Source organism: Schistocerca americana, chromosome 4 (assembly GCF_021461395.2).
Source record: "Schistocerca americana isolate TAMUIC-IGC-003095 chromosome 4, iqSchAmer2.1, whole genome shotgun sequence".
NCBI classification, from domain to species: Eukaryota; Metazoa; Arthropoda; class Insecta; order Orthoptera; family Acrididae; genus Schistocerca; species Schistocerca americana.
In genome coordinates, this window is record NC_060122.1 from 839,325,146 (window position 1) to 839,337,869 (window position 12,724).

The window sequence follows — 12,724 nt, forward strand, 5'->3', positions numbered from 1 at the left end:
CACCTCCTTCTTTCTCCTCTTTCTGCACATCTCCTAACACCCCTGGTATCCATCTCTCCCGTCCCCTTCTCTCTGTCCATCTGCTCCTCCCCCCCCCCTCTACCCAGTTGCATCTCCCTCCTCTGTCCACATCATCCTCCCCTCCTCAGAGCAAGTCTCTTCCTCCCCCTCAGTCTCCTCCTATGTGCTCTCTTTGTCCATCTCCTCCTGCCCCCCTTTGTCCCCCTCTTCCTCCCCCTCTTTCTGTCCATGTCTTCTGCCTCCTCTGTCTCCTCTTCCTATTCCTGTCTCTCTATCCAACTCCTCCACTTGCTTTCCTATGTCCATTTCCCCCTTCCCTTGCTTCTGTCCATCTTCTCCTTCATTCTCTCTGTCCATCTCCTCCTACCTCTTTCTGTCCATCAACTCTTTCCTTTCTTTTCCTATCTCTTCCCTCTCCCCCCCTCGTTGACCAGCTCCTACACACTCCTCTGTGTCCAGTCCATCTCCTTCTCTCTGCTGTCTATCTCCTCCAACCCCATATCTGTGTCCATGTCCTCCTTCCCCGTCTCTGTCTATTCATCTCTTCCTCCCCTCTTCTCTCTGCACGTTGCCATCCCTATGCCAATGGGAGGTTGGTGGTTCTGAGCCCCACAGTATTTCTTTTCAGATATTAAGTGATATGCGTACCAAGTTTGGCTGAAATCGATGCAGAGTTTTAAGAGGAGCTTTTTAAACATGGCTTTGCCCCTTACGCACGTGTCATATATTTAACATTTTTCACACATATTTGTGCACACAGTCAATTTGTATCTGTAGTGAATCTCCTACTAGTGTACAGGTGATAATTTGGAGAGAGACGACGGTAGGAGAAGATGGGACAGATAGGAAAGGGAAAGGAGAAGGTCGATACAGATAGGGGGGAGGAGGCGAGGGACAGAGAGAGGGGGAGGGCGAAATGGACAGAAAGGGAAAAGGGGGAGGTGGACAGAGAAAGGAAAGAGGAGAATCACGCCCCATCCATTATTTTCAGGTAGCTCAATGTTTATGATGTCATGTGTCCTGAATTATGTGTCGTACAACGATATAATTTTGTAGGTACATTCAGCGGCGTGTGTAGAAACTCCCTACGAAACTAACTGCGAGTAGAGTTAGTAGGAGAGAAGTAATAAATTTAAATGTTATGTATGGTGTGGCAGTTTCTCATCCTTTTAACTGTTTATGACGTCATGTCTCCTGAACTATGGACCGTACAATGATATCGTTTTGCACATATATTTAACGGCATACGCGGATATTGTGTGCCAAAAGCGCTGTTAAGACTGTCTGCAAAATGTGTTGGTAATACTGTTAGTAGTAAACAAGTAATAAAGTAAAACGTCGCGTTTAATGCGGCAATTTTACTGCAGGCACGTCGAAAGTGGAGTAAGCGAGAAAAAGTTTCGTTAAGGTTTGAAATTATGTGTAAAGTTTGTTGAAAGTCACAAGTGCTCTCATTGTCAAATAGCGGATGAGTAAGTGCCGGGCACCCGCACGTCGTGGGCTGCACTGCTTTTCCACCCCCTTTGATGGGTAGGTGGTTCTTACCCCCACAGTGTTTCTTTGCAGACCGTACCTGATTTGTGAACCACGTTTAGTCGAAATCGGTCCTGTGGTGTGGGGAATATACGTACATACATACGCACATATGTATGTGCATCCACTTTTATGATCCATATGGATCTAATTTCCGCTACTCCTCAGTACTTTCGTCTTTCTTCGGATTCCTCTCAGTCCGCCCTCTCTTCTCGTTATATTGTTTGTTCCATTCAAGAGGTCCTGGGATTCTTCTTCAGTTTCACTGAGGATAGCAATGTCATTAGATAATCGCATAATCGATATCCTTTCACCCTGAATTTTAACCGCATACTTAAATCTTTCCTCTGTTTTTGGGATTGTTTCTTTGATGTATAGGCTAAACAGTAGAGGCGAAAGAGTATATTCTTGGCGTACACCATTTTTAATCCGAACACTTCATTCTTGGTAGTAGATTCTTATTGTTCCTTCTTGGTTCTTGTACATATTCTACGTTACCTGTCTCTCCTTATAGCTTACTCGTATTTTTCTTAGGACTCAAACATGATGCACTACTTAACATCATCGTACGCTGTTTCCAGATCTACAAATCCTATGGATGTGTCTAGATTTTTCTTAACTCTTGTTTCTGTTATCAAGCGCAGCGTCATAACTGTCTCTCCGGTGCCTTACTTTGCCGAAATCAAAACAGATCGTCATCTAACGAATTTTTTCTCTTCTCCCGTAGCTATACTATTCTTGTCAGCAGCCTGGATGCGCGAGTTGGTAGGTTGATTGTGCGAGAGTTCTCGCCCTTGTTGGCTCTTGCTGTGCTGGGGATTGTGTGTGTGATATTTTTCCTAAGTCTGCTGGCATTTGTCCACACTCATTGATTATACACAGCACCATGAATAGCCGCTTGGTTGCCACTTCCTCCAAATGTTCTAGATATTGCAAAGAAATGTTATCTATCTCGTTTGCCTTGGCGAAAACTCTGACTGCAGTACTGGATCCCCTATGTCCTCTATATCGACTGCCATTTCTTTCTCAGTCACGTCATTAGACAACTTCTCTCCCTAGTAGAGGCTTTCAGTGTGTTCTTTCCACCTACCCGCTCTCTCCTCCGCATTTAAGAGTGGAATTCCTGTTGGACTCTGAATATTAACGCCCTTGCTTTTTAATTTCACTGAAGGTTTTCTTTGACGCTCCTACATGCTGAATCAGCTCTTCCCGCGACCTTTCTTTTTAGATTTCTTTACGTTTTTATCGCAAGCATTTCGTCTTGGCCTCCCTCCACTTCCCATTTATTTCATTCCTAAGGCACTTATATTTCTGTGTTCCTGCACATTTTTGTATTTCCTTTTTTCGTCGATCAATTGAAGAATTTGTTCTATTACCTGAGGTTCCTTTGAAGTTATCTTCCTTGTACCTACGTTATCTAACCAACTTCTGCAATTGACGTTTCTAGAGATATACATTACTCTTCAACTGAACTGCCTACTGTGGTATTTATTATCGCAGTACCTAGCAGCCTTAGAAAACTTCAAACGCACCTCTCCATCCCTCACTGCTTCAGTATTCTACATCTTCCCACATTCATTCTTCTACTTACTTTTCATCATCACTAAACTGTGATCGGGGTCTACATCTGCTGCTGGGCACACCTTATAGTCCAATAGGTGATTTCAAAATCTCTAATCATGACGTAATCCAGCTGGAATCTTCCTGTATATCCCGGCCTTTTCCAAGTATAGCTTCTTCTTCAGCAACTTTTGAACAATGTGTTCGCTGTTGGTAGATGAAGTCTATATTGGAACTCAAATAGTCTTTCTCCTCACTCGTACCTACTTGTCAACTCCTTTTACGAATTTAACTTTGTGGTGTCACCGCCAGACACCACACTTGCTAGGTGGTAGCCTTTAAATCGGCCGCGGTCCGTTAGTATACGTCGGACCAGCGTGTCGCCACTGTCATTGATTGCAGACCGAGCGCCGCCACACGGCAGGTCTAGAGAGACTTCCTAGCACTCGCCCAGTTGTACAGCCGACGTTGCTAGGAATGGTTCACTGACAAATACGCTCTCATTTGCCGAGACGATAGTTAGCATAGCCTTCAGCTACGTCATTTGCTACGACCTAGCAAGGCGCCATTACCAGTTTATATTGAGATTGTTATTAATGTATCAACAAGAGCGATGTTCTCCAATTATGGATTAAAGTTAAGTATTCCAAGAACTACGTTCTTTATTAATTAGACTCAACTCCTTTAATTGTTCCAGACCTCACGCCAGTCTGCGTGAGCGTAAACGCGTGCATTTCGGCCTCCTCTAGCAACACGGTGTTGGCTCTTCTGCCAACACATCAAACTTCGTGTTGAACATCCTCATACACATTATCTATCTCTTCATCTTCCCGCTTGTGACATCGTATGCACGCATGAATTATTGTTGGCTTTTGTTTGCTGTCTGTTCTGATGAGAACAATCATTTTACTGAAGTGTTCACAGTAACTCGCTCTCTGCCCGGGTTTCCTGTTCATAACGAACCCTACTCTCGTTACACCATTTCCGCTGCTGCTGATATTACCCTATACTCTTCTGACCAGAAATCCATGTCTTCTTCCCGTTTTACTTCACTGACTATGTAGGTCTATGAACTGAGTGTTTGCAGTTCCCTTTTCAAATTTTATAACTTACACATCACATTCAAACTTGTGACATTCCACGTTCTGACTCGTAGTATGTCACCCTTTCGTTCGTTATTCGGTCTTTTTCACATGGTTAGCTTCCCCTTGGCAGCCCCTACCATAGATCCGAGTGAGGGAGTGATCCGGAATCTTTTACAAATGGAGACATCATCATGACAGATTTTCTTGTTACGGACCACATGTCCCGTGGACGCGCATTGTTTGTCTTTATTGCAGCGGTTTCCATTGCCATCTGCATCCTAATGCTGTTGGTCGTTGCTAATTATTGCGCCTTTTAGGGGCAGTTACTCAACACCAACGGCAAGAGGTCGCCCAGAATCTCTGTCCGCTTCTGTGGCCTCTTTGACATGAGCGTTGGCCGAACGAGGGTGACTCCTTATATCAGAAGTCCTCGGCCGCTATTGTTGTTGATGTTTATTCAAAATTTAAGCAATGGCTGGGTTCGAACCCAGGGCACAGGACGTTTTATTATTACTTAAAGACGCTACCCTTTTCTTTTGTTACTGTTCTCGGCATGTGATTTGGGAGGACGTCACATGGCACCCATTCAAGTTTATTGTTAAATACTTAATTCATGTTTTTAATTACAAATGGCAGATGGCCATCTGACCGAACAAACTGAGCTACCGTGACGGCACCCCTAAGCCACGGGTCGTAATTACAGTACGTAAAGCACGGTGAGCGGACAACTGTACACTGACTCACGTTGACCAGCGTCCCGTTTACATCAAAGAGCCAGTGGATGGATGGAGTGCGTAGAAGAACGCCAGTCACTAAGTAAACAAGTTGCTGTACACAGGCTCGGGCAGACTTATGCAGTTGTGTGTTTGCAGTCTTCCGTCTGCAGCAGTAGTGGATGGCGGCGTAGCTTCCCTACAGCTGTGGAAACTTTATTTCGCATTTTCTGCTACAGGATTTATGAATTTAATCATTTACAATCTACCAAAGTTTTAAAAGGCCATTATGTGACACCGTGTGAATACTCTTACACTAGACAATCTGTAAACTGGATGTGACATGGTAATTAGCTTTTTTCCCTGTATTACTTGTTTCATGCCATACAGTTGGAACCAAAATTCCAAGAGGCCACGTTCCAAAGTGAGTGAAGAAACATTTTACCTCCTCCGGTACATCTCTCGTGTAATGACCGCGATGATAAAGTTAGAGGATTCAGAGCTCGTACAGAAGGATACGGACTATCTGTCTCCACACACGTTTCATCTACAAATGGAATAGGCTGGGAGAAAATGATACTAGCACTGTACAGTGTACTGTACCCTCCAAGTTACACCATGCGGGGAGTTGCAGAGTTTAGAGTCACGTGCGCATGTTGCCCTCGATGTGCGGTAGTGACTGGCGTCAGGTGTCAGGCGTCAGCCATATTGCTTTCGAACATGTTTTGTTTCAGACTCGATTGATTTATCTAGAGTGTTAAAAAAAGTGTGTTGAGCTTTCAGAAAGGAGAGCTGTACAAGAGTCCAATGCCACCATTCCTGGAATTCTCAGTCCTCGGTCGTCTAATCCATCCGTAAAGAAGCAGAAACACTGGATTTAATAGAATATTGTTATTAAAACTCATGTGAAATCGACAAAATGCTGTAAGTCGAGTACATTAATACAATACTGAGTCCAAAATGCTATGTACATAAATACACAAGTGTAACTTAAAACCGCAACATTTCTCCTCAGGAACATATTACGTCAGAGAAATTCTGTTTTCGGACATGCTAGGCCCTATTAAACAGGACCATTAAAAGTGAAGGAAAAGTCATAATTTTTTCTTTACTTCTCTAACTTTTAGTATGTACATTGCTATAGTTATGTAGTATTTACAAAATAAACAACTATCATTTTATGAAAATGAATAACAGTAGTGAGTTGAATTGTTGTGAACACAGTACGTAAGAGTTCTATAGATCCGTCGTGTTGTGTGAGTGGTCCAGTCAATCGAAGTTTGATGTATGCTGAAATTATATTAGGAATAATACCAACTGGGACTGACGGTGAATTATTTTGTTGGCTGTCTTATTTGCAATATGCAGAAGTCATTTCAAAAACAGGAAGTAAGCAACTAGACTTGGATAAATTTGAAGTCTCATTACAGTACATGCGAAATATATGAGAAGTTGTTGTTGTATTGCCTATGGGACATAAATTTTTCTCATATCGATACGTCTTTGAAGCAATTATTACAATGTGCAAAACTGAACTCTGACACTTTTCACAACTAATAAATAGTATGAGAGCATTCTTACACTAAACATATAGGTTATCACAGTTTGACAGCCGGACAGTACACTTTACTGGCCATAGAACTAACTGGAATACAGTGTATGAAGGTATGTACTGGAAGACGAAGTTCAATGACTACGACTCCCATAAGCAGTTTAGTTTATGAATAATGTTTTATGGCCACACGTGTTTCTCAATCCAGTCTAGGTAGTTGGAGACTCGCGTGTACACACTGGGTATGGAACCGCCGCACGGTTTCGGCCCTACGCTGGTAATCCCGACAATTGAACACGGAGCACGTTCTCCGATGACTTGAAGAGGGCCTCCGGAATCACCCTGAAACAGAACGAACAATCGTTTAGTTAGACAAATTTAAGTACAGGACTCACCCACACATCTTTCTCCATAGATTCTAGCGTGACTCTTTGGAGATGAGAAATGAGTCAATATAAATACCAACTACGACACAATAGAGTCCACGCAAAGAGTGATCGAGGAGGTACAGCGTTTCCTCTCTTTATTTCCAGTCGACGTTCACAAAACATTATCCTCAGCGTACCGAATTACTGAAGATGGTCATTACCATTTGAAATGGGTTATCGACAATGCTGCGCTATCATAGACTGGAAACAAGGAAAAGAATTACGAACATAAATAAACTGAGTATATGCTATTATAAAATAGTTTTGTTAGTTGCAATGAAAGTGCATCTAACACGTATATACACTGAAGACCCAAAGAAACTGCTATACCCGTCTAATAAGGTATAGGACCCCCGCTTGCGGGAAGAAGTGCCGCAACACGACTAATGTCTGAAGTAGTGCTGGAGGGAATTGGCACCATGAATTCTGCAGGGCTGTCAATAAATCCGTAAGAGTGCGAGGGGGTTCAGATCTCTTTTGAATGTATGCAGGTCATCAGACAGGATGGTTACGTACGTGTCACCTGTCAGAGTTGAATTTAGACGTATCACGGGTCCCATATCACTCCAACTGCACACGCCCCACACCATTACAGAGCCTCCACCAGTTTGAACAGTCCCCTGCTGACATGCAGGGCCCATGGTTTCATGGGGTTGTCTCCATACCCTTACACGTCCATCCGCTCGATAGAATTTGAAACGAAACTTGTCCGATGAGGCAACAGTCATCAACAGTCCAATGTCGGTGTTGACGGGCCGAGACGAGGAGTAAAGCTTTTTGTCACGCAGTCATCAAGGGTATACGAGTGGGCCTTCGGCTCCGAAAGCCCATATCGATGATGTTTTGTTGAATATTTCGGACGCTGACACTTGTTGATCGCACAGCACTGAAATCTGTGGTAATTTGCGGAAGGGTTGCACTTCTATCGCGTTGAACGTTTCTCTTCAATCGTCGTTGGTCCCGTTCTTGCAGGATCTTTTTCCGGCCGCAGCGATGTCGGAGATTTGATGTTTTACCGGATTCCTCATATCCACAGTACACTCGTGGAGTAGTCGTACGGGAAAATCTCCATCATACCGTGTCCCATTGCTTGTGTGCCGACTATAACACTGCGGTAAAACTCAGTTAAATCTTGATAACCTGCCATTGTAACAACAGTAACCGATCTAACATCTGCGCCAGACACTTGTTGTCTTATATAGGCTTGGCGACCGCAGCACCGTATTATGACTGTTTATATATCTACATATTTGAATACGCGTGATTATACCAGTTTCTTTGGCGCTTCGGTTTACATTGAGCTCACCTGAATTTCAAATGACTGGAAATGTACATGTCGTCCAACAAAAGTACCATAAATGCTTTGAAAGAAAGATGCTCATATTCAATTTATATAATTCAAAAGTTTGTTATGTGACAGATAACACGTTATTTTGACATACGCATTGGCAGCCATGCAGGTAGATATTGCCTGACAAACATAAGTGAACCATTTAGCACACTCGATTAGATGTCAATGTAACTTGGTACTCGTGCACGCCGTGTGCGGATATCTAAATGATTAGAGCGGGAATTGTCTGTGACAGGTAGATCGGCCACCAGTGTATGTTAGTGACGTCTGCGTTTCGTGTTGTCGCCAGGCCTGGTAGGGTATATAAGAGGCGTAACGGCGGCGTCAGACGTTTTTAATCACCGTGAAGGACGCGCAGCTGCCGGATACTTCCGCGAGACAACGTTATCGGCAACTGACTGAGTTCGACAGGGGTAGTTGTGGGCGTCCATTTGGCCGGCTGTTCGAATAGTGCAGTATCCACATTCGTGGCATATTCGGATGTGACAGCGGCCTTACGTTGGACTGGATGGGAACGTGAGGACAGCCCAAGTCTGACCACCAGAATGGAGGCTCGCTGAGTTGTGCACCGACCACTCTGCAGCTCATTCACGTCCGCGACTGCCACCAATCAACAAGTACTGGACTGTGCGTCTGCCTGCACCACTGGACGGAGGCCGGCTGGCAGCAGTCGGACTAGGGGAGTGACGACACGCCTGCCGTGACACGGACGGCTGCTTTTAGAGTGGTTCTGGGACAGTGAAACGGATGTCTGGCGTCGCGTTGTCTTTGGCGATGAACTGTGGTTCTGCACCGCCGCGGATGACCATCGTCGACAAGTACGCCGGCGTCCCGTTCTTCAAATGATGTGGAGAAGCACGGCGGTGTTAGTCCCAGCGCCACGATTTGCGAACTCACCATGCGTGACCTGAGGTGATGGCTGGCAGCGGCAGAGAGCTGGCCGGCCCTGCGGCACCTCCCGGACAGCCTACGCTCTCACCTGTGTCTTTCCGTGCGATGCGGTTGTGTCAGACCCAACTCGCTTTATTTGTTCATGAGACCCAGAAAATATTAGATACAGGCTCCCAGGTAGATGCTATTTTCCTTGACTTCTGGAAGACGTTCGATACAGTTCTGCACTGTCGCCTGATAAACAAAGTAAGAGCCTACGGAATATCAGACGAGCTGTCTGGCTGCATTGAAGAGTTTTTAGCAAACAGAACACAGCATGTTGTTGTCAATGGAGAGACGTCTACAGACGTTAAAGTAACCTCTGGCGTGCCACAGGGGAGTGTTATGGGACCATTGCTTTTCACAATATATACAAATGACCTAGTGGATTGTTATGGGACCATTGCTTTTCACAATATATATAAATGATCTAGTAGATAGTGTCGGGAGTCCCATGCAGTTTTTGCGGATGATGCTGTAGTATACAGAGAAGTTGCAGCGTTAGAAAACTGCATCGAAATGCAGGAAGATCTGCAGCGGATAGGCACTTGGTGCAGGGAGTGGCAACTGACCCTCAACATAGACAAATATAATGTATTGCGAATAGATAGAAAGAAGAATACTTTATTGTATGATTATATGATAGCGGATCAAACACTGGTAGCAGTTACTTCTGTAAAATATCTGGGAGTATGCGTGCGGAACGATTTCAAGTGGAATGATCATATAACATTAATTGTTGATTCGGCGGGTGCCAGGTTGAGATTCATTGGGAGAGTCCTTAGAAAATGTAGTCCATCAACAAAGGAGGTGGCTTACAAAACACTCGTTCGACCTATACTTGAGTATTGCTCATCAGTGTGGGATCCGTACCAAGTCGGGTTGTCAGAGGAGATATCCAAAGAAGAGCGGCGCGTTTCGTCACAGGGTTATTTGGTAAGCGTGATAGCGTTACGGAGATGTTCAGCAAACTCAAGTGGCAGACTCTGCAAGAGAGGCGCTTTGCATCGAGGTGTAGCTTGCTTGCTGTCCAGATTTCGAGAGGCTGCGTTTCTGGATGAGGTATCGAATATATTGCTTCCACCTACTTATACCTCGAGAGGAGATCACGAATATAAAATTAGAGAGATTCCAGCGCGCACGGAGGCTTTCCGGCAGTCGTTCTTCCCGCGAACCATACCCGACTGGAACAGGAAAGGGAGGTAATGACACTGGCACATAAAGTGCTCTCCGCCACACACCCTTGGGTGGCTTGCGGAGTATAAATCATACGTAGTACGTGTCTCTGTGAAGTGGTTACGCGACACTGAGCTACTGCCGTGGCCAGCGAGATCCCCCGATCTGTCGTAGGCAGGACACGTGCGCTACCAGCTGGGACGTCAGCTCCACCTGCGTGCCTGCATCATCCAGGGCGTGACGGACCAGTCCGAGCAGTCGCAGGCCAGCTTGCACCAGGAGGGGATGCGACGGCTGCGTGACGCCGTCCCCAGCGTGCAAGCCCTTCCTAAATTTGACTCGATTTTGTAATCACTGTCGCGCGGGATTAGCCGAGCGGTCTCGGGCGCTGCAGTCATGGACTGTGCGGCTGGTCCCGGCGGAGGTTCGAGTCCTCCGTCGGGCATGGGTGTGTGTGTTTGTCCTTAGGATAATTTAGGTTAAGTAGTGTGTAAGCTTAGGGACTGATGACCTTAGCAGTTAAGTCCCGTAAGATTTCACACACATTTGAACATTTCTTTTTGTAATCGCTGAACTGACACCTGACTCGTCTTTGTAATCACTGAAATAACATCACACACCCTCCCACCCCTTAAGTTTCATTTCCTTCTCCCCTCCACTTTTGCCAGCTTCACTTTTTATTTTTGCCAGGCTGTGTCCTTAAAACTACGTCACTCTCACGTAAAGAAGAAACGTGGAGTCGTTTTGACGTCTGAATGGTGAATGAATTGCAGTTTCCATCATCGCATTTTTGCATGATGTGCTTACGCCAATGCGCAGAACTGGCCTGAAGTACTTACGACGCAGGTGTCGGCCTTCCCCTGCGGGTCGCCGGCGCAGATCACCGACGAGTCCAGCCCGCTGGGGAACTTGTTCTCGTAAGTCCTCTGGCAGTGCGACAGCGGGAACGGGGAAATCGTTGTTTTCAGCAGCAGCGGGCTCATCCTCGTTCCTGCAAAGAGGTCGAAGAAGGACTGTTAATATCTTTTACCCTCGGCTGCACGAGGAAGTGACTGATATCTAGAGGAGTAACTATAAATGTTTATAACCGTCGTAACCGGTGCGTCTCACTACATACAAGGCTCTATGCACAGAGGAATGATCCATTTATTCACACAAAATAAGAAACAGAAGAAAAATATTAGGATGCAGTTAATCTACTTCTCATCACAGGCAGATAATACTACCTCTTTCTGCTGACACAGGCTCGTAGTTCGAAGATGCAGGTGCTCATATGTCCAGAAAAAATTACGTTTTGTAATTATACTAGTACTATTAATTACTTAAATCATTCACACATCAGATGCACAATAATGCTGTATGACGTAGAACAACTCAATATTTTATAAAGTCATTATGTTACAAGGTCAATATATTACGAAGTCAGTATACCAGATAATATTTGGTGAACAGTCCTCACACATTCAATATGGTACGGCACTACAGACGTACACTGACGGAAAAAGAAATTTGGAGCACAAAAGAATAATTAATGTAGAGTAACGAAATTTCGGGACTACATTTGTCTTGGAAACATATTTAAGTGATTAACATTGCGAGATCTCATGTTAATATAATCGCGAAATAAGCCATTGCAAATGTGAACTGCTGATATATTAATAACCGGTGTAACTGCCAGAATGTTGAATGCAACCATGAAACGTGCATGCATTGTGTTGTACAGTTGCCGGATGTCAGTTTGTGGTATGGAGTCTCACGTATACTCTACTTGATCGGTCAGTACGCGTAGGGTAAATGCAGGTTGTGGATCAAGCTGGAGCTGTTCACCGATGACGTCATATATGTGCTCGACTGGACACAGATCTGGTGACCGACGACATGCCAACACTTTGTACAGCATGTTGGCTTACAACAGCGGTATGTGGAGGAGCGTTATCCTGTTGGAAAACACCCCCTTGAGAGCTTTTCACGAATGGCAGCACGACAGGTCGAATCACCAGACTGACGTACCAATTTGCAGTCAGGGCGCGTGGGATAATCACGAGACTGCTCCTGCTGTCACATGAAATCACACTCCGGACCATAACTGCAGGTGTAGGTGCGATGTCTCCAGCACACAGACAGGTTGGTTGCAGGACCTCAACTGGCCTCCTACTAACCACCACACGGCCAACAGTGCACCAAGGCAGGACCAGAGTCCATCAGACCACTAACCTGCCCTGCAGGGAGCTCTCGCTTGACACCACTGAAGTCACAAATGACGGTGATCTGGGGTCGGTCTGGCTCGGAGCTGTCTCAGAAGTGACCAATTTGCAACAGTTCGTTGTGCCATGTGGTGCCGACTGCTGCAGATGGAGTATGATGCGCCACAGCCG

At 45.2% G+C, this 12,724-nt stretch overlaps 1 protein-coding gene across 1 annotated transcript in view; it reads right to left on the reverse strand.

Moving 5' to 3' along the window:
- Positions 1-6,002: 6,002 nt before the first annotated feature.
- Positions 6,003-12,724, reverse strand: part of LOC124612837 (serine protease persephone-like) — a 42,335-nt gene continuing 35,613 nt past the window's right edge. The window contains exons 6-7 of the mRNA XM_047141263.1: positions 11,189-11,340; positions 6,003-6,806 (exon numbers count right to left, since the gene is read on the reverse strand). Of these exons, the coding sequence (XP_046997219.1) occupies positions 6,645-6,806; positions 11,189-11,340 (314 nt within the window). The 3' untranslated portion in view covers positions 6,003-6,644. The remainder of the gene's footprint in view (positions 6,807-11,188; positions 11,341-12,724) is intronic.